The sequence below is a fragment of the Myotis nattereri genome, assembly GCF_964212035.1.
Source record: "Myotis nattereri genome assembly, chromosome: 3".
In the NCBI taxonomy this organism is placed as follows: domain Eukaryota; kingdom Metazoa; phylum Chordata; class Mammalia; order Chiroptera; family Vespertilionidae; genus Myotis; species Myotis nattereri.
Genome location: NC_138077.1, coordinates 114,537,886 through 114,563,400, shown reverse-complemented (window position 1 = coordinate 114,563,400; position 25,515 = coordinate 114,537,886). Strand labels below are relative to the sequence as shown.

At 41.9% G+C, this 25,515-nt stretch overlaps 1 protein-coding gene across 4 annotated transcripts in view; it reads right to left on the bottom strand.

The window, feature by feature from the left end:
• Nucleotides 1-279: 279 nt before the first annotated feature.
• Nucleotides 280-25,515, bottom strand: part of GK5 (glycerol kinase 5) — a 145,204-nt gene continuing 119,968 nt past the window's right edge. For 2 of the 4 annotated variants that reach the window (XM_081086158.1, XM_081086160.1), the window contains 5 exons: nt 20,208-20,302; nt 14,009-14,112; nt 12,431-12,490; nt 11,732-11,865; nt 280-898 (listed from right to left, as the gene is read on the bottom strand). In XM_081086158.1, the coding sequence (XP_080942284.1) occupies nt 750-898; nt 11,732-11,865; nt 12,431-12,490; nt 14,009-14,112; nt 20,208-20,302 (542 nt within the window). In that variant the 3' untranslated portion in view covers nt 280-749. Of the gene's footprint in view, nt 899-3,430; nt 3,908-11,731; nt 11,866-12,430; nt 12,491-14,008; nt 14,113-20,207; nt 20,303-25,515 lie in introns of those variants that run through there. The other 2 variants (XM_081086159.1, XM_081086161.1) reach the window with 2 other exon arrangements.

Genomic DNA, 25,515 nt, shown 5'->3' with positions numbered 1-25,515 from the left:
TTTGAAAGAAATACTATTTAAGAAGAAAAATACAGTATTTTCTTGTTCCTTAGGAATCAATACCCTAAGTTTCAGTGTTTTTAATATATAAATAATGCTCGGATATTGACTAAACAAGGAAAAATTAAGGCAGTGGCTTTAAGCTCAATAAAGGAAAAAACTGACTAACAAGCTTATCCGACATAAACAAATCAAGCTTGTATTTGGATACAACATTGAATAATTATGGCTTTAAATATAAAATATGTTTCAAAATTCCACATTTCTTATTATTTTTTTATAGCTATGTGGACTTTGAATAGTCCATCTAGTTTTAAATAAAGGAATACTTTTCATATAATTTTGGAACAAAATGTGAATGATCTTGATCTAGAACTATTGATTTGGATAGTAAATAATTATGTTCATATGTACCATAGACCTAGTATTTTAAAAAGGAAGACTTATAACTGTCAAAATATAATTGCTAATGACTAATGTCCTTTGGAATTTTGCTACAAAACAGAAGATAGAAAGTTTTGAGGTATTGCCGCCTTAGAATCTTTCCAAGGTTTGGATAAAAAAAAAATTAAAAAATGGAGGTTTAAAAATTTTGTTTATTGTCGTTTTAAAAAAATCAGTGTTTTTTCTCCTCAGTTGCGAAGATCATTTTAAGTCTCCTCTCAGTCCCCATTGTACTGGTGTTCCTGAGCTCATCTCATCTGCATGTCACATGCAGCCATCTGCAGTTTCAGCCATTCTGTTTGGTGCTATGTCTTGTTATACCAATTCATGGAGCGTTTCACTGCCTTCACCCAGTTTTCCATACTCATTTCATATTCCTGCCATTTCTTCTGTGGCTTGAAAACCATTTCACTTTGTCTCAGTTTCTTTAGTTCCTCCTTGTCAGTCCAAAACCCTATAGATGAAAAAATTATTCTCAAATTTTAAAGCAAATAATGAGTCCATAAAGTTTACCCACAAACCTATACGAATTGGTGTGAAGGTAAACAATTATTATTTTAAAACACAATCCAAAGTATTTTGCTGCTTTTGAATTTTGTTGGATTCATTGCCCCAGGGAATGAATACAGCAGGATTTAAAAGTCTTTTGGTTTTAACTATTAGCTTTATGTGTACATGGCAGAGCACCAAGATGCTTCTAGAACAACCATGCCTTGTCATCATCATTTAATTTCATGACTTGTTAAGAAAAAAAGTAAGAAATAGCATATTTTCTTCTTATAGATTAAAAAAAACAAAGATAAGTTAAGAATGTATCTTGAGGGGAGAGACAACTCCTTAGAACAGGGGTGGGGAACCTTTTTTCCGCCAAGGGCCATTCGGATATTTATAACATCATTTGCTTAATTTAATTCACTTAATATAAACTTATGTTGCTATGAAAAAAACTCCTAGATTTATTGAATTTTTAGTCCCACCTGTGGTTGCTTGGCAAGACCAGATCAAAAGATTTCTAGGGCCTTAAACGTTCCCCAACCTTGCCCTAGGTCAGTGATGGCGAACCTATGACACGCGTTTCATATGTTTCAAAATTCCACATTTCTTATTATTTTTTTATAGCTATGTGGACTTTGAATAGTCCATCTAGTTTTAAATAAAGGAATACTTTTCATATAATTTTGGAACAAAATGTGAATGGTCTTGATCTAGAACTATTGAAGGTGACACGCGAACTCATTTTTTTGGTTGATTTTTCTCTGTTAAATGGCATTTAAATATATAAAATAAATATCAAAAATATAAATCTTTGTTTTACTATGGTTTCAAATATCAAAAAATTTCTATATGTGACATGGCACCAGAGTTAAGTTAGGGTTTTTCAAAATGCTGACACGCCGAGCTCAAAAGGTTCGCCATCACTGCCCTAGGTATATGCACAAAATTTAAAAATGGGACTTACTAGAATAAACTTTCTTTTCAAACTATTGTATTTCATACAAATTACTTAAGTTCCTATTCAATACAATGTTGGAGTTCTGGCACACAGTGTTCTTTAAATAAGCAGCAAGAGCACACAACTATGAGCACAAGTGGTCTAAAACAGCAGAGCGGTCTTGGTAGTAAACTTGGCACATCTCACTTACTCTGAAGTACTTAGTTGACAAGTCTTGTGATGTACGTTTTCTCCTACCAATAAAACTGACACAAAATTCTTCCTTCTAAAATTTTGTCAAGTCACAATCTTTCTATTTACAAAGTTAACATTTTAGACTCTCTATATTTAAAGATATTAATTGATAGAAGTTTCTAAAAGACTAAACATAGTTTTAATTAGTATAATACAGTTAGATAAATCTAGTCATAAAAATAAATATGTTCTTAAAATCCGTATTACCAGAATTTATTATTTAGACCAAGGCATACATATTTCTAAAGTTATTTTATTAAATATGCATGGAATAGATCCATGACTCTGAGTGACTTTTGAAAACACAGACGATGTGCACAGCCTTCAGTCTCAAATGTCCAAAAGAGAAGCCTTCTGACCAGAAGTCTCAGCTATTCTGAGAAGGTGAAACTGCTTCCCTGCAGTGAGTGCAGTACCACTTCACTAAAAAGGTTTGAAATTAAAAACAGATATAATGAAGCAGATGAAACTCAAGCCACTATGTTATGTGTATGAATAATCTGCACATGCTTGTTATTTAAATTATTTTAAATGTTCAAGAGAATCTGACATACATCTTATATTAGAATTTTATGAGAATTTGATTTATTATAATTATAAGCATAATTTATTCAATTTGCAAGAGTTATTTAAGTACTTTAGATTTTTCTTGTTACAGGTCTAAGTTTGCTCAGTTAGTTATATAAAACTAGAGGCCTGGTGCATGAAATTTGTGCACAGGCAGGGTCCCTAGGCCTGGCAGTGATCAGGGCTGATAGGGGCCTGCCGGCTGCCGGCTGGGGCCTCCCTTCCCTGGCTGCCAGCTGCCAGCCAGGGCATCGCTGCTGGCTGCTGGCCCGGGCCTTCTTTTGTTCCATGCCAGCCCCTGGTGTTCAGAGCATGTTATAGCAAGTGATCGAACTCCCAGTCTCCCAGCCGACCTCCTGAGGGGACACTTTGCATATTAGCCTTTTATATATATAGACTAGAGGCCCAGTGCATGAATTCATGCACGGGTGGGGTCCAATCGAGCCAGGCTGGCAAGGGGGAGGGGATGCAGGAGGTTGGCCAGCTGGCCCTGCCTGGGGGGGCTGATCAGGGGTGGAGCTGAAATCGGCCCCACCCCCTGGTCAAAGTCCCAGTCAAGGGGACAATTTGCATATTAGCCTTTTATTACATAGGATTATTTTTAAAAATCAACTATAGTAAATTTTTAAGGGTTGATATATACAAAAAACTTTAAATTTGTAAATGGGAATGACCAAGGGAAAGTTTTTTTCTTAAATTTGAATTAATCAAATATTAGTCAATGAACAAATGAAAGTGTGATAATTTTATTCAAAGTTAACAGATTTTTAGTAAAATTAAGGTGAAGTTAAATTTACCAAGATTTTAGGTTTTTTGGATTTGTAACTTTACTATGTTAAGTCTTAGCCTAAAGTTTAACTGAAATATTCTGTTCTGCACAAACACTCCTCCTTTCCATACAGGAACACATTAAAACATTCTCAGTGTCCCAAGGGAGTATTTCATAAAGAACTCCCTAATGGTCTCTGCACTTCCATTCTTTACCCTCCAAATTAGTCCTTTCACTAACTTCCAAAGTGATCTGTTCAAATGGAGATCTATCCATGAGCCTCTCCTGCTCAGAGTCTTCAGTGGCTCTCCAATGCCTTGAAGATCAAGCCCCAAATCCTCTTCTTGAGGAATCCACCAGATCAGAAGTTAAAACCAAGGCCAAACAATGTGGGCAATTTACAGCCATCTTGTATCTATCAAGCCATTATCTTCCCCAGCCTAGGACACAAGAGCAGATAGTTAAAAAATTTCCCTAACAAAAGAACGCAAAAAGGGATGGGGAAAGGAAAGATAAAAAAGGTGGTGGGTTCACTCCTTAAGGATGAGGATCCTTAAGCAAAGAAGCTAGCAGTCTCAAGGCTTAGCAAAATAAAGTTGCCAGGTGCTTCTCATGATTTCTGGGAGGCCACAACAAAGTAACAGGGAACCTTAAGAAATAATCTGTACCAGAATATTCAGCAAAGTAATTTTTAGACATATGGACAGGAGGGTGTATGATGCCTCAGAACCCCACCCAGCATCTTCTTCGGATTGGCTGGGGCCCGTCTATACTTCATAACCCAGATGTATATGTTTACTTGCTTTGCTTTTTCAGTAAAGGTACATGCTTTAATTGCCTGTGTAAATTGACTTTTCACAATACAGTAAAGGTCTCTCATATAAATTAATTTATATGGGGAGATGAGGATCCAAATTGGGAACAGCCTAGAACAGTGATGGCGAACCTATGACATGCGTGTCAGAGGTGACACGCGAACTCATTTTTTTGGTTGATTTTTCTCTGTTAAATGGCATTTAAATATATAAAATAAATATCAAAAATATAAATCTTTGTTTTACTATGGTTGCAAATATCAAAAAATTTCTATATGTGACATGGCACCAGAGTTAAGTTAGGGTTTTTCAAAAGGTTCGCCATCACTGGCCTAGAACATTCAGCAGTCTGCAGCCATTTAGTAAATTCTATCTTCCTGAAACCAAGGACACTTAAAAAGTAAATGGTTTACACTATTCCTCCCCAACCAGAGGATAAATAGCTTAAGTCAATCTACATAAGCAGAGAGATAGCAGAAATCCAATTAGTGACGGAAAGCTTTGTCAAATAAACAATAACTATATTACACCTTCACTTATAACTCAAATTGCTATTCTAGAATATTGTATTGAGGAGGAAACTGGTCTTGCAGAACTTGTTATCTAAATGGAGAGGCTATGGAACTGTAAGCAATGCACTGCCCTGGGGAGGAGGGTTGTTATGCTGGTGCCAGGATGGACCATCTGATGTGGCCTGACACCTGGGGACCTTCCTGCAGGGCCATGAAGTGGGCAGGGGGCATATCTGCAAAACAAAGACACCAGTGGGGTATATATAGACAGGCTCTGCATGTTTCTTCACTGATTTGGAAATTATTCCCAGAGTCCGCTAGTATTAATAAGCGGGGTACCTCCCTTTCTCTAGGAAGCGTGCTTGGTATTTCTTTGCTCTTCCGCAACATATGGTTCCCTGAACCGGGAAGCTAACCGCGTTTTACTCTTGCCTCCAGTGAGTGGACAGGGTTTGGGGCCTGGGTGCGCAGGATAGGCCTCTGGGAGGTGCAATCTGCAGATTTTAGCAGAATTGAACCAGGGGGAACTCCAGGTGCTCCCAGACCTCAGCCCAGGACCTGGCCGGGATCTGGAGAAAGTGGATGGACACCTCTGGACCTGTCGGCAGAATTGGTAAGGTAGGGGCCCCAGTCAGTCAGGCCCACTCCAAGTGAGTGGAATGGGAAGCTTGATCACCTCCCCACAAGTCATAGGACTTCGTCAGGTAAATCAGGAATCAGGACTCCGGAGGTGAGTGAATTCAGATTCGATTAAGGAATTATGGGTTCACTCTTCTGTTTGTTTGTGTGTGGGACTAGTCAATTTGCTACCGAGAAGGGGGGCTCGATGCAACCTTAACTCCTCCGGTAGGTTCTCACTGAGACATCAGTCAAGAATTCTGGTCTGGGGCATGGGTGCTGGGAATGCCCCCATGCCCATCTGGGGAGTTGGGCATTATCTCCTCAGCTCCAGTCTGGGCTAGTCTGAGGGAGTGTGAGTACAGATGTTTGTATGTCTTGGCATAATTATCTGCTGATTAACTGGTCTGTGTGAAAGCAAAAACTACTTTGATTTTCTGTTTGCTCATTTGGTTAAAACATTTGATTTACTGAAGGCTGAACCCGTGATGGTCTGCAAAAGTCTCAAGCAGCACTTTGAGCTAGTTTTCTCAGAAATGTTTGCTCTCTATCACGGGAGGAATCAGCCCACTTAGTAAAAATTTCTGCCTATGTTTGAATACTAGGGACTTTGGTTTACTCTGTGATTTTGCTGTGTTAGGTTGAAATTTTGGAATTCTGGGGTAGATTTAAAGGTATCTGTGGCTTTTCTTATCTGACTGGGACTTTCAGGAGCAGGGCTCACAGCTCTGCAGGGCGGGGAGATTTTACGGGCCCTGCCCCCTGCTTGTGCTAAATTAAGGATCTTTTCTTTCAGGAGACCCTCCAGGCTTTTAGTAAAATTTCCCTGCACCCTTGTCATCCTCTGCCTTCTTTTCCAAGCAAACTAAGAGTCATTTTCCTCCACAGGTCGGATCCCAGCCTCTAGGAGGGAGGGCTACTACAGTGACGGCCTGTAGTTTTCTCTGAAAACTCCCGCTGTTTCTATTTCTCTCCTCTGTAGGAATTGTCTTCCTCTATCTCACAATAGGAAATAATACAGGCCAGTGTCATTTGGCTTGCTGGTTAAAAGACAACGGGCCCTGGAATCTGTAAAAGTGGCCAGGAATGAAGCTGGTCAAATGTACTGAAAGGGTTCGGTACCTGTTGCTGCTAGCAGAGGAGGGGGCTGATATCTCCTTCTAGTGCACTCCCTTGGGAGAGGCCTGATCACTGCTCTGCCACAGGAGACAGGTATGAAGGCAGGGGCCTGGAACCCAACCCACTGCCACAGGAGTGCTATGTAATGCAGGGCTATTTCTAACTGCAACTCTGGCTGTTTTGGACTGGCAGCTTATGGCAGGACCCTGTAACTAGTAAACAGGGTTAACAAAAGGGCAAAAAAAACCACAAACGGCGCTCTCCCTGGACCTGGGAGGGAGCCTTCAAGACTTTGAGATTCTCCAAGAGAGGAGAAGTCTGACTGAGGGACTAGCCAAGACCCCATTGGGTTGAGGACCGGAGGCTGCATATTGAACTTGTAGACTGCAGTTTGCTAGGCAGAGGTCCAAGCCCAGCTGTATAGGGGTTAAGCTACCAGTGTACAGTGAAGCAACTTTCTCCTGTGCCAGAATACATTTTGGGGAATTGGACAGACTGTGTTTGTGGCTGGAAAGAGGAAACAGCTGCCACGCATAGCCCTGACAGTGGCCTGCAGAAAACTGTATAATAGACTTAGAAGATGCCTGCGTCTTCATGGACATGGCTCCAGAGAGACAAGGATGTTGTGACTCTTACTATTCTAATTGCTACAGTTTGTCTCTGCCAGGTCACAAGCCCACCTCCTTCTGTGCCCAGGCCTCATTGTCCCTCTGACAGACAGCAAGGATCTCTTGGCTCTGAGAGAAACTTCTGACCCATCTCAGCATGGAAGTAATTACAGAAGAGAATTTCAACCCCATTTTCCCTGAAAGAATTCAGAGCCAGGATCCTTGGGGTAATATATTAGGCAGTAAGACAGACATGAGCAGAGCAAGGATGATGGGCCAACTGGCACTATCAGATGTGTATGTGAGACAAGGGGCATAGCCAAAGGGGTCCTCGCCCAAAGTCTTGGGCCTTGGAAAAGACCAATAGCCTACTTGTCCAAGAAACTTGACCCTGTTGAATCCAGTTAGCCTGCTTGCCTCCGGGCGGTAGTGGCCACAGCTATGCAGTTGAGGCTTTGCTCAGGAGCACATCCGAGTCCTGGATGTCAAATTCTCGAGTCATCCAGTTTCAGGCTCTTCTGCTACCAGAACTCCTTCCTGATGATAACCCTGAGGAACCTCTACATAACTGTTTAGAGGTCGACGACTTTGTAAAGACAGCCCACCTGGGCCTCACTGACACCCCACTGGCATTGCCAGATGAGGTACTATTCATGGACGGGAGCAGTTCTGTCCAGGGAGGAATCAGGTATGCAGGGGCTGAATGAACTGAAAATAATTATAGTTTTTATAACTTTTAAAAGTATTGCTGATTCTTAATCTTTTTGTTTTTCAGACAGAAGGAAACTTGTTTCTTTTCTTAAAGCAATTTAGTAAATTATATATTTTTCTCCCTACCGTACCCCTCCAGAATTTGGCAATTCTTAATGAGTAAATCATGGCAATGCATTTCTTTGTATTAATTTAATAAGACCACTTTCCAATTGCCATTTTATTGACTAAGACTTTGACTAGAGTGTCATGTCTGAGAGAGACATGCTTGGACTCTGGATGTCACCAGAAAAAACTTGACGGCAATGTGAGCGCCTTGGAGAAAAGCCTGGTACCTTGCTTGGAACGTGGTTCATGGTGGTCTTTCCAGGTAAGGAATGAAAGTTACTTTCCTGAAAGATGTCAAGAAAGGAACCTCAAGGAATTTTGGGAACCTCAAAAACTTGGGGAATTCACCCAAGTCTACAGGTATTGTAGGCAAGCCCGATGGCAAGTAGGTGGCTCGGCTTCTTTAATGAGCCATAAAAGGCTCATTAAAGCTCAATCATGAAAAAAATAAAATAAAAACAAAAACAAAAAACCTCAATCATGAGATTCCAGCAAAGCAAATTTTCAAAGAGCCTATACAGTCAATTGTATTATTTGTATTCCTGCAAATAATCAGGCGAAATTGCAACTAGACTTAATTTGATCTTTAATAAAAATGAGGGTAATTTTAGAGAGAACAATTGTGTCTCAACAAACTCTATAGTACACAATTGGGAATAGACTCCAGTTAATTGTTTTGAAGTTTTATTTTTCATATATGAATTGAGCTAAATTCTAAATTTGTTTAGTTTTTTTGGATGTTTAGCTACAACTCTTCAAACTAATGCTTAATTTTCTCCCATCCTTTGATTTGGAATCATTGAGTACTAAAACACTTTTTCTTCCACTGGGCCATTTATCATAATTCTTGTTGTTCAGTTTGTCTCCACTAGGATATAAACCCTACTCAGCTCAGAGAATACCACCTCTAGACACCATTGCCACCTCCTTCCATGCCCAGGCCTCATTGTCCCTCTGACAGAGAGCAAGGATTTCTTGGCTCTGAGGAAAAACGTCACATCTTTTGGTCAAATAAGCTTGACAACCTTCCAACGGTTTGAATTTTAAGGAACTTTTATTTAGGTCATTCCAATAGGCCCAATTTGCCCTACAGAAATATTTTAACCACCTAGGCCACTCTAGAATAATCAGACCAGGGTTTGTTCCCTTTCCCATTAAGGGAAATCACACAGGCAGCACAGGAAATCTTATTAGTAAAGTGTGACTGCCTGACACTCAAATATGGTCACACACATGTGAGCACCAGCAGTAGGGGGTTAAGTCAGGACCTTCCCTATGAGCAAGTCTAGCCAGGAAGGTCAGCTATTAGTGTGTGTGCACTAACAGGCAGTCTTTCTTGCCCTACACAGGAGACATCCTGCGGGGGCCCTAACAAGATGGGACTGGTAGCCTCTTTGTTCATTTTGTCTTTTCAGATGGGGAACTCATCTGCCACCAAGGTCAGCACACCCTCTAGATTGTATTTTGAGTAACTGGGATTCGTTTGATCCACAAACCCTGAAGCGAAAGCCTACTTAAGTATGGCCACAATATAAGCTTGGCAGATTGAGAGGCATGGCCCTCAAAGGGGAGTATTACCATCATACAATTAAATATTTTCTGTAGGAAGGAAGGGAAGTGGTCTGAGGTCCCATATGTTCAGGCTTTCTTTGCCTTAAGAAACAATAAAAAATTGTGTAAGCAATACAAAATTGACCCCTGATGCCTGGAAACATTGACCCAAAACGGTATAAGAGAGCCAAAAACCCCTAGGAAGGTGATGGGGCCTAGTGGCCCACTAAATACACCTGAGCCATCTTGTCTTCCTAATCCAGGACCCCTGGAAGAACAAGTCCTGCCTAGACCTGCGGGAACTTGGCCACCCAGGCCCCTGGCTACCCTTTGCCCTCTACAGGCAGTGGCTGGGGGAAAGTACAGACCCATCCAGGTCCAGGTATCGTTTTCCCTACAGGACTTAAGACAAATTAAGATGGATTTAGGAAAGTTTTCAGATAACCCTAATAAGTACATAGATGTTTTTCAGGGACAGACATAAACATTTAATTTATCATGGAAGGATATAATGCTTCTTTTAAATAAGACACTCTCAGGATCAGAGAAGTGGTCAGTCCTAAATACAACTCAACAGTTTAGAGAAAATACTTCTTAGTAAATGTCAGTGGGGTCCCCCATGATCAGATTGGACAGTTTTACCCCAGGGCTTTAGAGATAGCCCCCATTTGTCTGGTCAGGCCTTAACTCGGGATTTATGCCAATTTAACCACCTGTAGACCAAAATATACAAAGGTCATTAGATTCACTGGCTCACATGGTTCTAGATCATAGAATGGCCCTTCCTATATGTCAACAACCCTTTTAAAATAGATCTTAGAACACAAGATATTCTTAAACAGACTATATAGTTAAGGGAGAAAACATCACATTCTCAATCTCCTAAAATTTAGGCTCAAATCCATGGTATGCTACCTATTCCTAGCGTTATTGTTTGGCTCTTGTATACTCAATTGTCTAACTCTATTCATCCTCTCTTGCCTAGAATCCATCAAACTACAGATGGTCATGGAAATGAAACTCTGAATGACATCTTTCCATCTTCCACGGTCCCTTAGATCGTCCGCCTCCGATGGAGCCCCAATACCCCTTGCTATGTCCCACTTCAGTTGTAAGTTGCTAGAACAGTCATTGCCCCCATTCCCAACAGCAGCTGGGGTCTCCAAATTGGAATGGGAAATGAAGAGACAGAAGGAAGCTAGGTAGAGAGGGGCAGGACTATGGGAAGGGAAAGTAATACCCAAGAACCCAACTATGGGGAGTTACTAAGATACCCCAACTGGGCGGGGAAGGAAAGGTATGCGAGAGAGGCATGAACTTTAAAATGTATGGATATTACTAAGGTAGCATAACCAATCAGGAACTAACAAGCATATATACAAAAAAAGAGCACACCTGAGTTTCCTCTTTCTCTCTTCCCCTGGTGCAGCACACAATGGATACCTGATGTACCTGTTGCGGGGGCTTATGGCCATGTGGGCCTCCAAACGTGGACTAATAGACTTTAATTAGCTTGGATGCTGAACTACTCCTGACAGTAACATGAAAAGAAAGCTCTGGACCCTGGGCTGCTCCTGAAACTCCAGCTACACCTTTTCCAGGACTGGCTTTTCCCAATAAACTTCAGTTCTGCTAATTGTTTTTGTCTGTCACTTCATTCTTCGTTTTCTCGAGACAACAAACTTGGACTCAACATCCCACACTGGTTTCAGTACCTCTGCAGGAGCTGAATTCTCTGCTGGACAACTTAGTTATTACCCTCTCCTCACCTGGCTACCTGCACCCTTCAAAAGTGAGCTCTATGTTGCCTCCTCTGGGAATACTACACCATTTGCTTAATACTACAACTGTTTGCTATTTTTTCATACCAAATTTAATAATTGGTTAACTGTCTGCTCTCACCAAAGACTCCCACAGCAGGGCTATGTCATTTAAACTCTTTAGTCCCAGTAGTGATGGTCATGTAACAGGGTGCTCAACACATGTCCAATAAATACAAAAATGGACTCAAGGAGTGAAGTGAGGACAGAAGAGGTGCATGGGACCCACCCACAGAGGTGGCCACAGGAGTGTTTTGTGAGTCATGTACATATGCTTGTGGAGCTTAGTGGACACCTAGGTTTTCCAGACCCTCGTTATAATTGTACAATTTGGGAGGAGAAATGCTATCTGTAAGAAATAGTTTGCAAGATAGCTCTCATTTTTATAAAATCCACACATACCAACAGCAAGGCCAGCTAGAGAAGCTGCACCAAGGCACGACATATCCAGGTGAACAGGTCTGTCTATCTTCTCATTAATCAGGTCTGAAGTCATCTGCATGACAAAACTGTTCTTACAAACTCCTCCATCTGCCCTGTGGGGAGCAAGATATTTGAGATAAAGTACCACAACAAAAGCATAACGACATTTTTAAGAAGAGTCATATTTTTTTAGACCCTTGATTTTACTATTTAATTCCAAAATTATATCACTTAGCATTGACCTGCAGACACAGGACCTTACTAGGTAATCTTGAAACATTTTCCCTTATTCCTGCTATCAGTTCTTCCAACTGCTCTATTTGTTCAAAACAGACCAAGTGAACTGAGCCAACATACAAATTCATTTGGACATTCTAGCAAAGAAAATTTGATGCTTCTATGCCAAAAGGATAGCCACACGCCCAAAAGTGGTTTTAAAGATTTTTATAATATGGGTGCTAAGATCTTCCCAAATTCCAAAGTGTGTTATATTCTCCATAAATCCCAAATCGACTTTTCATTCCTCGTCAAAACCCTATGTTCAAGAATTTTGTTACAAAGGATCTAGGTTTAAGTTCTTTTTGAAATACTGAATAACCCTAATGATGGAAACACTAATGGTAGCTACCACTTCCTTCCAATTTCTAATTACTTCTATTAGAAACAAAGCATACATACCGGATTTTTGTCACGGGAATACGGATCTCTTTCTGCATCACCTCATATAACTGCTTGTTTCTAGTTAAAAAAATAAGATAACTATGTAGATAAAATTGAAATCATAGTAATTCTCTATTTTTCTAACCTATAAAAATATAAACTATGGTTTTATGTACATAATATATATATAAAGTATGCAAAATGGTATTAAAGAAATATATTCTGCTAACTAGAAATGGGTAACAGATGTTCAAATAAATAAGAGGCTCAAGGCTTGTGCTTCTCACCTCCATACAAAAGAGCACAATTTTTATTTTCAAACTGAATTTTATCTATAACTGTTCCTACAAATAAAAATACAAAACAAGCATCCGTTTAATAGATAGCTATTAAGATGGCATGCCATAAATTATATCTTACAGAATTAATTAAATATAGAACTAATCCTATATAATAAAAGCTTAATATGCTAAGTGTCTGGTCGTCTAGTAGGCTGTTCAAACAATCAAAGCATAATATGCTAATGATATGCTAAGGCTGCTCAACTGCTCGCTATGAGGTGCACTGACCACCAGGGGGCAGACGCTCTGACCGGTAGGTTAGCTTGCTGCTGGGATCGGGACAGAGCAAGACGGGCCAGACATGCCCTAGAGCCCTCCCGTGTCCCTCCCCAGCCCCGATTGTGCACCGGTGGGGTCCCTTGGCCTGGCCTGCACCCTCTCACAATCCGGGACCCCTTAGGGAATGTCAGAGAGCCGGTTTCGGCCCGACAGCAGAACAACCGGTTGCTATGATGCACACTGACCACCACAGGGCAGACACTCAACACAGGAGCTGCCCCGTGGTGGCTAGTGTGCTCCCACGGGGGAGCACCGCTCAGCCAAAAGCTGGGCTCATGGCTGGCAAGTGCAGTGGTGGTGGCAGGAGTCTCTCCCGCCTCCGTAGCGGCACTGGCTGGGGATGTCCAATTGCTGGCTTAGGCCCACTCCCAGCGAGGGGACCTAAGCAGGCAGTTGGACATTCCCCAAGGGCTCCCGGACTGCGAGAGGGTGCAGGCCGGGCTAAAGGACACCCCCTCCCCAAAGTGCACAAGTTTTGTGCACCAGGCCTCTAGTCATTTTATAATCACAGGAAATTTTATTTTAAACATTTGAATTTTCAATATTCATGATAACCACATTCTTAATTTTAATAAGCTACACCTGCCTCATAAAAAAAAGAGCACTGGAAAATATACATAAAAATAACTTTGATAATTCAATCTTTGAGTATCACAGAAGCATATTAAAATTCTCCTTCATGAATACAAAAACCTTTGAAAGTCCAAATTTTAAATCTCTTATGCTTAGGAAATTGGATATTTTTAAAAATCATGAATTTTCATATATCAAATCTAAGTGGTACTAGTACTATTTAATATGAAAAAATAAAAAATGATATGAAAATTAGCAGTAAGAACAGACTATGTCATATGTAGTATGAATTAAAGGTATAAATCCTTGATTAAAATTATGAAATTTCTAGTTTTATAGAAGCTAATAAAAGAAAACGGGAATACCATAAGGGGAGAAAGGAGTTTACAGCAGGTTTTGGTACCTGAAAGCTATGGACTCCAATATTGCTCGTACAAGATGGTATTTACTAGTGGAAGGCTTCAAACCCATAAAAGAGGCACATGCACAGGGGTCATTTAATGGAGCCTAAAGTAAGAGATAGTAAGAATATATTATTATTGTTCTAAGTCACATCTATGACTTAAAGACATATTATTCAATAAAAATGAACACATTAGAAAAAAAATCCCTATTATAGTTAAGTAGCTTTAAAATAAATAACAGTCCAAAATTATATTAAATATTACCATAACTTTTTAAAAGGGCTTGAGCAAGTTTGAGAACTGACATGGGACTTACCTGGGCCTTCTGTTTGAGCTCATACCAAGAAAAGGCACTGCGGTACAGAGTGACCAATTATTAACAGCCCAGCTTTATTAATGAAGGCAATGAAAAATAGTCCTTGTACCCCCTTCTCTCCAGTTGTAGGGTTTTTACACATAAAGTTGTTCACTGCATAAAGGAGCTTTTTGAGGACATAAGTTAGACTCAAGATAAAGAACAATAATGCAAAAAATGTGTTTTTCAGTGTCATAACTTATACCCAATTTGTCACCAGACACTCAATCGAGTACTCAATTTCTTAGCTTACAGTCTTGTTGTCTAATATGAGAAATGACCCAGCCTAACATCTGTCTTTAAAAGAGTCAAAATCTTGCCCTGGTTGGTGTGCCTCAGTGGGTTGGAGTGTCATCCTGTATACCAAAAGATTGTGGGTTCCATTTCCGATCAGGACACATACCTAAGTTGCAGGTTTGATCACTGGAGGCAACTGATTTCTCTCTTCTCCTCTTCTCTTCTCTCTTCTCTCTTCTCTCTTCTCTCTTCTCTCTTCTCTCTTCTCTCTTCTCTCTTCTCTCTTCTCTCTTCTCTCTTCTCTCTCCCTCCCTCCCTCCCTCCCTCCCTCCCTCCCTCCCTCCCTATTCCCCTCTTTCCAAAATGAATAAACATAACCTTGAGTGAGGATTACACAAATTTCTTTTAAAGAGTCAAAATCTTGAGCTGGATGTATTCATCAGATGAAATGTGTATTCATCAGATGAAATTTGTATTCATCTTTGAAATGCAAGACAATTTTGGAACAGAAAACAGATTCCTGCCAGGCTTGCAGTCTCACGGGGAAGCAGACAGAGGAGTTCCAGCACACTTACATAAGGTCATGACAGGGAAATGCCAGTGCTGTCAGGAACTGATGGTCCCTAGAAAAAGTACCTGCTAGTTTCAAGCACTCACATATCATCTCTTTACCTGGAAAACTTTCTACCGCCCCCTTTTCCTAGTCAATCTTACTACCACTCTAAAACTTGGCTCAGCTTCCTCCAGGAAAGTTACTGACGCCAGAGACTAGACCAGTCCTCAATGATATGTTTCTGTGGAAGCCTCTAACTTCCCATTACATCAGGTGCCACAGTTTATAATCACAGGTATGTATGTGTGTTTGTGGAAACTCCAATGTCTGTGGCCCTCCATAGGGGATCCACACACATCTGCTCATTGATACACATTGAATCAATGAACAAACAATACTTTTCCTAATTACTTAACTGAAGAAATTCTACATTATATCTTATCTTTACTGTAGCTATAATTTTCCTCCTATTGTGAATTTTTCTTGGTAATTTTCAAGTTCATTAATATCTTTTGATGATTCACTCAGTAAAAGTTGATTTATACAGTGAAGCTGGCCTACAAAGATAGGCTAGACTAGGGGTGGGCAAACTTTTTGACTCGAGGGCCACAATGGGTTCTTAAACTGGACCGGAGGGCCGGAACAAAAGCATGGATGGAGTGTTTGTGTGAACTAATACATGTTAACACTGCTGCTGGTGAAGGAGCGGAGGGGAGAGCAAGAGAACCCTTCGCTCTTTCGGCTCCGCGGGCTGGATAGAACAGCCGAATGGGCCGGATCCGGCCCGCGGGCCATAGTTTGCCCACGGCTGGGCTAGACTCTGCCAATTCATTTAGTCCCTAAGATGCTATGGGGTTTCTCTGCAAAAAAAATTTACTTCTTCCAATCTACCACATAAAATTCTGATATGAATGGCTTGAAATTGCTTTTATACAAATAACTATGAACATAATTTACTATAACTAATACACCAATTTTAGGGGTAATAAATTCCACTGTAGCCTAAAAATCCCTTATTAGGTTACAATATCCCTGCATTAGTTATCCCAAGGGACTCTCTCTGGAATGATATGGCAGAAAAAAAACACTGGGAAGGTCCTTTTCAGGTCCTGCTCATACCTGTTCAGAGCAGCCAGCCAGCCACCAGTCACCCTTCCAATGTATCAGTGCCACTGCCACCGAGTGGGCCTCCCAGAACCAACCACCAACCAGGACAGCACAACCCGGCCAAGTTCTGTTTGGTACCCTAAGCAAAACTTGCAGACTCCTGCCCTGCCCTGCCCTGCCCTGCTATGCACAGACTGTCCAGCTGGCAGGCCTCTCACCATGGGGACCTTGGCCCAGGTGTGGGGCCTTGTGGGCAGTGAAAGTGCGCAGGCCTCTGTCCCAGTCCACCGTGACCTGACAGTGCATTCCTCTGGTACCTGCTGTGTCATTCTGCTGTCTTGGTATCTACACTCTGCCATGACAGAGTATGGCAGAGGTGACTATAACCTGGACCCAGGAGTCAGGACATTTAATCCTAAAACCAGAGCTGCTGCTCAGTAGTGTGTGAGATTGGGCAAGTGATTTAACAGCTAACCCTCAAATCTCCGGTCTTCAGAACAGGATCCAAAGAGTATCTCATGTGTTACTGAGGAGTAAATGAGATAATGCATGTGAAAAATTTAGGACAGAGCCTGACATGCAGTAAGAATTCACAGCTTAGCTACCACTACAATCTTTATTTTACCCACCCACCTCCCACTACTACTAACTTCCTCCACAATCCTTTCAATGCATCATCTAAATGCTTCCTTCTATTGTAAATAGATTCCCCTAACCCAGTGGTCAGCAAACTGTGGCTCGAGAGCCACATGCGGCTCTTTGGCTCCTTAAGTGTGGCTCTTCCACAAAATACCACGTGTGGGTGCGCACGTACAGTGCGATTGAAACTCCGTGGCCCATGCGCAGAAGTCGGTATAGTTTATATAGTTTAAGTTTAAAAAATTTGGCTCTCCAAAGAAATTTCAATTGTTGTACTGTTGATATTTGGCTCTGTTGACTAATGAGTTTGCCGACCACTGCCCTAACCCATATCCACTTCTGAGAAGTTCCCTCCACTTATTTTGTGGGTGTTGTAACAAACCTGGCTCTGGGTTGGGCAAATGGCTTTAGTTGTAGCTATTCAGTATAGGTTCCTCAGGCTTCCACACCACAGGGACAGAAGGAAACTATACCGACTCCCCTGACCACTCTAGGCCACTGTGTATCTACTGTTAGCAGACACTTCCCTGTGCCCCCTTGCATGCCTGGTTGCACATCGTCATGCTGTGTTTCTTCCACTGCTCAGATACCCCAGTCACTCCCAGAACCAGAGATGGCATTCACAGTACTTGCTGGCCACATCCCTTTGCAGGGAAACTGCTTGAACCCACGGCCCTGTTCTCTGAAACAGCCATACCTCAAGCCCTAGTCCCACAGCCACTGCACAACTATAAGGAGTGAGCACAACTGACTCAAGTCTGTCCAAAGCTAGAAAAATAAAGGTGGTTCAATCAGACTCCCTCCTTGGAAATTGTAACTAGGAAACATTGAGAAAAAGACCATCAATGGGAATTAAAGGATGAAATTAAAAGGATGTAAAAGGTGGAAAAAGGCTGTGTGTATTTACAAATTGTGAGGAAGCAGAAAGCATAGGGAAAATAATGACAAGTGGAAGTTATTAGGAAGAAAGGACATCCAGCAAAGCTACTGATGAGAAGAGAAAAGCAGATGTACAGAGAAGTAGGAAAACAGAACACTCAGAACTGCACAGCTGGCCCTGAGCCCTTTCTAATCCATCCTCAGGGGTGTGCAACACAAGGAAGCCTGCTTCTCACATCTATGCACCCTCACAGCAGCATGACTAATCCCTGAAGACTGTCACTAGCTCACAGTCCTGTCCTCTCTTCTGCTGCCACCATCACAGGAACTTTCATGCCAAGTAGAACCCTGATTCTCGCCTCTGACACCTGCTGTGAACACTCTACATCAGCAGCCCTCCCCCAAATAGGACAGCACAACCCGGCCAAGTTCTGTTTGGCACCCTAAGCAAAACTGCTAGAGCACCATCACCAGCCTGCACCAAGTAATGCTCCACGCACTGCCTGCTGCTCCCCCACCCCTCTGCCATTTCCTGAAGTGGCTGGCCCCGTCACCCTCACTCTCCTCAAATCTTCTCCAGCAACCCTTTGCTGGCAGACTCCCTTGAGAAACTGAGGCTATTAGAAACCTTTACCATCCTGCCCTCCATCATCTATAGCTGTGACAATATTCTAAAATTAAAGGCAGCACCACTTATACTTGTCCCTTCCTTCCCTCCATTCCCCTAATCTTCATTTTCTCTAATTGTTGATAAACACAGCTTATAGGCAACCTCTCTCCTATTTTCCAAGCAGCTTACCATCAGCACACTATTGTTGTTAATTTAGCTTTAGGTCTCCAGTTAATGCTTCCATTTCACATTGGGGAATATGTGGCTTTGCAGGCTTCCCTCACCCCTCCCGACCCCAAAGTACGGCCAGGATGCAGTCATGGTAGGACAGGGGCATTTTGTGATCAACATGAAATTTAAAACCATATCTGCAAGTTTTCTCTATTTTTTTATTATATATTTTATTACATATTATTTTTTACAGGAATATGAATTGATAGAGGAGGGAAACACAGAGTTGACAAGATACAGTCACACAAAGTCCACCAGCACATTTTTTAAAATGGGAGGATCCACATAGCCTAATTAAATCCCACCTCTGCTGATTACTATTCATGTCACCTTCCTCCTTAAACTTCAGTCAGAATTATTCACTCCCTCTGATGTGGTGGATGGTATTTTAGCTGCCTTTCCTCATCCTGCAGAGGATGCAATGGAAGCTCTAGAGGTAGTTTATGGACCTCAGGGTACAGTACACAGAAAGTAGGACAGATATTAAAATAATGCTCATTTTGAAAATTTAGTTTGGAAATATGGTACTTTTAGAGGCTTAAGCCATTCTGATGTAATTTTTTTTTCACCAGCTTCTAAATTCTGTGATCCAAACTTTTGAATTTGGGACTTTTTTTGTAACTTATTACCAGAGCAAGGGATGGATTAGAAAAAAAAGAAATTTTTATTTTTTGAAAGGAAAAAAACATTTAGATGGGGATTAAAAGGACTGGTATAAGCTTTCTCAAAAAAAAGGGAGAGAGGAATTTGTTCATAATAATATATCTGAGTGTTTTATGAAGTCTTTATAACAATAAGCATGTTAAAGGTATTATCACAGATCTTTCAATTAAATAACAAAGTTAAGTATTATAAAATCAAGTTTTTTACTGGATTCACTTTTTGATTAGGTAGTAACCAATAATATATCACAATAAAATTTTTTGATTTTTTTAAATTGATTTCAGAGAGTAAGGGGAGAGAGGAAGAGATAGAAACATCATTGATGAGACAGAATCATTGATCAGCTGCCTCCTGCATGCCCCCTACTAGGGATTGAGCCCATAGTCTGGGCATGTGCCCTAACCGGGAATCCAACTGTGACCTCCTGGTTCATGGGTTGATGCTCAACTACTAAGCCACACCAGCTGGATAAGAATTTTTTTTTTTAAGTTTAATATAACTTATAAAGAACTGTAAAATATACACATATAGATGTGGGGGGAGGGCACGTATGTGTATCTGTCCATTATTTTTCTAATTCTCAATGATACACTTCCTCTAACTACTGATAGATTTCCCTTCACTGGGAAATGACTCTTTTGGTCATGATAAAATAATCCTGGGTCTTATGTAAAAGTTCTATGATAAACCTGCCGACTTTTCGTTTCCACAGGGGTGGGGTTCTAAGCAGAAGCCAGCTGAATTAGCTGTGCTTTCTTGTGGAATTCATACTATGTCATACCATAACTTATTAGCCCTAGAATGTACCTTTTACCTTAGTTGATTAAATACCCAAATTTTCAGGTAAGGGCATGGCAGACACATAATTTTAGGGGTGGGCATGAGGAAAGAAATGTTTATTGTCCTTAACTATTTCTTACATACCTGCAAACCACTAAAACACGGAACAAAATAAACCCCTTCAGAATCTTCCAAACTTCTGGCCATTTTTTCAGTCTCAGCAGCATCTGTGAAAAGATCTGCAAACATAAAAACAAACGAACAACAAAAAAAATGTCTAAAACAAAACGAAAAGGTTGAGGAGGAACAAAGTATTGTGTTATATGACCAATATTTACCTGTGTCCACATTTATTATGAATTTAATATGAAAGATTACTCACTTAAAAGGGTCAACATAAAGGCCAATCTATTTGGGTTCCTTTACTTGCCTGGGTTTGGGAGCCCACAGAAGGGCAAGGGAACCAGAGGCCCTCTTAGCTCAGCATGCAGCATGCCTTACTTTTCCTTTAAAGATATTTAGGCTGTCTAAAAATATAAATTTTAGGTGTGTTTTTGGCTTTAAAAGTTCATTCTTCTGAAGATTACACCCATTCCAGTTTTTTGATGAAAAGATCTCTCTTGGTTATTAAAATCTAGAGGCCTGGTGCATGGATGCGTGCACTGCTAGGGTCCCTCAGCCTGGCCAGCACCCTTTCGCAATCTAGGACCCTGTGGGGGATGTCAGACTGCAGGTTTTGGCACAATCCCAGCAGCCTGACATCCTCCAAGGGATGTAGCAGTGCAGGAAGTGGCAGCCAGCCAGGGTGGAGACAGGGCCAGGTGCCACTCCTGCTCATCCCGGCTCCACTGCACCTGCCGCTGCCGCTGCTTGGTAGTGCTGCCACAGAGGCGGGAGAGGCTTGTGCTGCTGCAGCTGCGCCATGAGCTCAGCTTCTGGCTGAGCAGCGCTCCCGCTATGGGACTGCACTTATCACCAGGGGGCTGCTCCTGCATTGAACATCTGCTCCCTGGTGGTCAGTGCGCATCATAGCGACCGGTCAACTGGTCAGTCAGTTGCTTAGGCTTTTATATATATAGATAATAACCAACAGAATCAACTGAAAAACTATGGATCTTAAGGGTTCGATAAGGGGCAGTAACAATTAAATATATTAAAAGTTAACCTTAAAAAAAAAAACAGACCAAAAAAAAATCAAGATCTAATTCATTTAATATGGTTTTTACTGATATACATACAGAAAAATGCACAAAGCCTAAGTGTATAGCTGAATGAACTTTCACAATGTGAATATAATAAGCTAACCAACACCCAGATCAAGATACAAATTTCTTTGTTCAACATCATGCTTGTGAGATTCAGTCATTTTGTTACAAGTAGTTGTGCTTCATTCATTCTCACCCTGTAAGGTATTCCACTGTGTGACCATACGCAAATGATTAGACTAGCTATAGTTAATAAACATATGGGTAGTTTCCAGTTTTAGGCTAATAATAAACAGGCCACTTTGAACTTATATTCTTTTTGGTGAACATATGTATATATTGTTTGCTATATACCAAGGGATGAAATTGCTAGTCCTAGGAGCTTCACATTTAGGACTAGCTTTAACAGATAACCGTTAAACTACACTGAGTGGCCAGATTATTATGACCACCCCATCAGTACTTTGTTGGGCCACCTTTTGTCTTCAATGCTGCGGCAATTCTTCTTGGCATTGACTCCACGAGATGTTGAAAGGTGATGCGAGGAATCTGACACCAGGCCTGATGAATAGCACTGTCCAGTTCTGTGAGATTTGATGGTTGTGGAACCAGCTGCCTGATGGCTCTTTTAACTTCATCCCACAAATGCTCAATTGGATTGAGATCTGATGATTGTGGGGGCCACCTAAGCAAGGTAAAGTCTCCCTCATATTCTTGAAACCACTCCTGCACAATATGAGCAACGTGGCATGGTGCATTGTCTTATTGGAAGAAGCCATCTCCATTGGGATACACCATCAACATGATAGGATGAACTTGATCAGCAGCGATACTTAGGTATGTTGTGCTATTCAGACATTTATAATGATCTGGCCCTCTAGCAACTTCAGCGCGAAATTATAGCTAATTTGCCTACAAACGTCAGGTGGTCATAATAATCTGGCCACTCAGTGTATTTTCCAAAGTGGTTCTACCAATTTAAGACTCCTGTATGGGAGTTCCAGTTACCCCATATTCATGCCAATAATTGATACCGTCTGTGTTTTTCATTTTAGCCATTTTGGTGGTATTGCATGATCGTTAGATTTTGTATTTCTCTCTTTACTAATGAAACTTCAATCCTTTTCATTCATCATTTGCATATCTTTGTGAGATCTGGGACTGACAACATAGATCTGATGAAAAAGCTCAGAAATCAATCATAATAAACATTGCTGCCTTTTATAGCCTTTATTAAGTCAGTTTTATTTCTGCATGATTTTTTCTTATAAGAAAGAATTTGACAGCTGCCAGCCAGCTTTCTATACTCTGTCTCTATTTTGCTTATTAGTTCATTTTGTTCATTAGATTCCACATATGAGTAAAATCATATAAGTCTTAAATTCTGATACCTATGAATGTGGCTTTATTTGGAAATAAGTTCTTTGCAGATGTAATTAGTCAATTTTAGGTCGTACTGGATGAGGATGAGCCCTAATCCACTGACTGGTGTCTTTATTAGAAGTCACTGAAAACACAGTCACAGACACACAGGGACAACTCATGTGAAGAGAGAGGCAGAGGCTGGAGGAAAGCAGCTCCAGGCCAAGGAGCTCTAAGGACTGCCAGCCACCACCAGAAGCCAGGAAGAGACAGAAAGCTACTGACACCTTGATATTTGACTTCTTGCTTCCAGACCTGTGAGAGAATAAATTTCTATTGTTTTTAAACCAACAAGAAAAGAAAAAGAGAGAGAAATAATTGATTAAAGACAAGAAGTTTAAGAAATATCTATATTAAAACTCAAGTTTATGAGGATCATTCAATAATAATTATAAATTTTCTTCAAAATGACAGTTATCAGAACCATAAGTCACATTCACTAGGTCAAAATGTCCAGATAATACATTAAAATATCTGTAGCACTTCAAAAACTGATATTAAAAAGAAAACATTGGTTTTGAAATCTATACTTACTAAAAAGTCATGTCCAAATTGAGATGTGGAAAACATATTAGAGGTCTGGTTTAAAGAACATTTTTGGTAACATGAAGAAATGGTAAAAAACCTAGTTTATCCACATTCTTCACTGGTTCTTCCATTCTTTCTTGAAAAATTTCTCTAAATAATCTTCCATGTGAACTGTTCTCAAATGAGTGTAGACCTCACTCTGTTTCTCCCATAGCATGCAGAGAAGAATCCTGGCTGGGGCTCCTAGCCACGCTATCTGAGGGCTTGAGCAGAAGAACAAGCTTGCAGTTAACACTGGAACTCCAAGTTCTACCAAATTGGTGGGAAGTTCCCTGCATTTTTATTTCTTCCAACATCCTGGCCTAGACTCAGAGACAGCCTGAAACCAGAAACGTGTCTGTGCACTGGGTGCAAATACGAAGAGCTTCTAAAAAAGCCCCCTCTTTCTGGTCTGAAGAGCAGGAGTCAGGTGGCCTTTAAAAAATAGAGTGGGGAAATTATCCTTCTTTATGCGTGTGTGTTTTTCATTCTACCTGAACAAGAGAGGAGGAAGATAGAGACAGGGTAAGAGAGAGAGAAGAGAGAGAGAGAAAATAAGAAGAGAGCCTCAGGGGTCTGTGGGACAGTAAGAAAATGCATAACATTGCTGTCATTTAAATTCCAGAAGACAAAGAATGCACCGCAGAATAACTATTTGAAGAAAAAAATGTCTGTAAGCTTCCCACAGAGCAAAAAAATGAACAAAACAGAGATGAATTTCAAAGGCATTACACTGAGAAAAAGAAACAGTCTTGGCTGATTCTACTCTGTGAGTCCAGTTACTGTGTACGAGATTGTGGAAGAGGTGAAAGTATAGGGATAGAGGAAAGATTAATTGCTGCCTGAGATTAGAGTGAGACAGGGATTGACTACAAAGGAGTGACACACGGTAATTTGGGGTTGATGAAAGTGTTTAGTACAATAGTCACAATCCTGATTGTGGTAATGGTTATTCAGTCTATGTAGGTCTTAAAACCAGTAGAAGTAACCAAACACAAAAAACAAAGCAAACACAAGCACTTATAAACATATTAGAGGCCCGGTGCATGAAAATTCAAGCACTCGGAGCGGGAAGGGGGTCCCTCAGCCCTGCCTGCGCCCTCTCACAGTCTGGGAGCCCTCAGTACTTACCACCTGCCTGCTAGCTGCTCCTTAGTGAGTCTCCGAGGCGGGAGAGGCCCCTACCATCACAGCTGCACTCACACAGCTTCTGGTTGAGCAGCGCTCCCCCTGTGGGAGCGCACTGACCACCAGGGGGCAGCTCTTGCATTGAGCGTCTGCCCCCTGGTGGTCAGTGTGCATCATAGCGACCAGTCATTCTGCCATTCAGTTGATTTGCATATTACCCTTTTATTATATAGACTAGAGGCCCAGTGCACAAAAATTTGTGCACTCGGGGGGGGAGGGGGGATCCCTCAGCCTGGCCTGTGCCCTCTCGCAGTCTGGGACCTCTTGGGAGATAACGCCCTGCTGGCTTAGGCCTGCTCCCGGGTGGCAGAGGGCAGGCCCAGTCCCTAGGTACAGCCCCTGGTCGGGCTCAGAGCAGGGCCGATTGGGGAGTAGGGGCGCCGCCCACTGTCATGCACAGAGCAGGGCGGATTGGGAGGTTGCGATGCCACCCTCAGTCACGCTCAGGGTAGGGCCAATTGGGGGGTTGGGGCACCGCCCCCTGTCACACTCAAGGCAGGGTCGATGGGGAGGTTGCGGCGCCACCCCCTGTCACGCACAGAGCAGGGCCAATCAGGGGGTTGGGGCGCTGCCCCCTGTCATGAACAGACCAGGGCCAATCAGGGGGTTGGGGCGCTGCACCCTGTCACACACAGAGCCACAGGGCAATCAGGGGGTTGGGGAGCTCCCCCATATCAGGCACAGAGCAGGGCTTATCAGGAGGTTGGGGTGCCTTCCACTGTCACGAACAGATCAAGGAGGATAGGGAGGTTGTGGCCCTGCCCCCTGTCACACACAGAGCCGCAGGGAGATCAGGGGGTTTGGGTGCTGCCCCCTGTCACACTGATCCCGGTGCCGGGAGGCCTCTCGGCTCCGCTGATCCCGCTGCTGGGAGGCCTGGCAGCTCCGCTGGTCCTGGTGCTGGGAGGCATATTACCCTTTTACTATATAGGATAGAGGCCTGGTACATGGGTGGGGCTGGCTGGATTGCCCTGAAGGGTGTCTTGGATCAGGGTGGAGGTCCCCACTGGGGTGCCTGGCCAGCCTGGGTGAGGGGATGATGGCTGTTTGCAGCTGGTCACACACCCTTC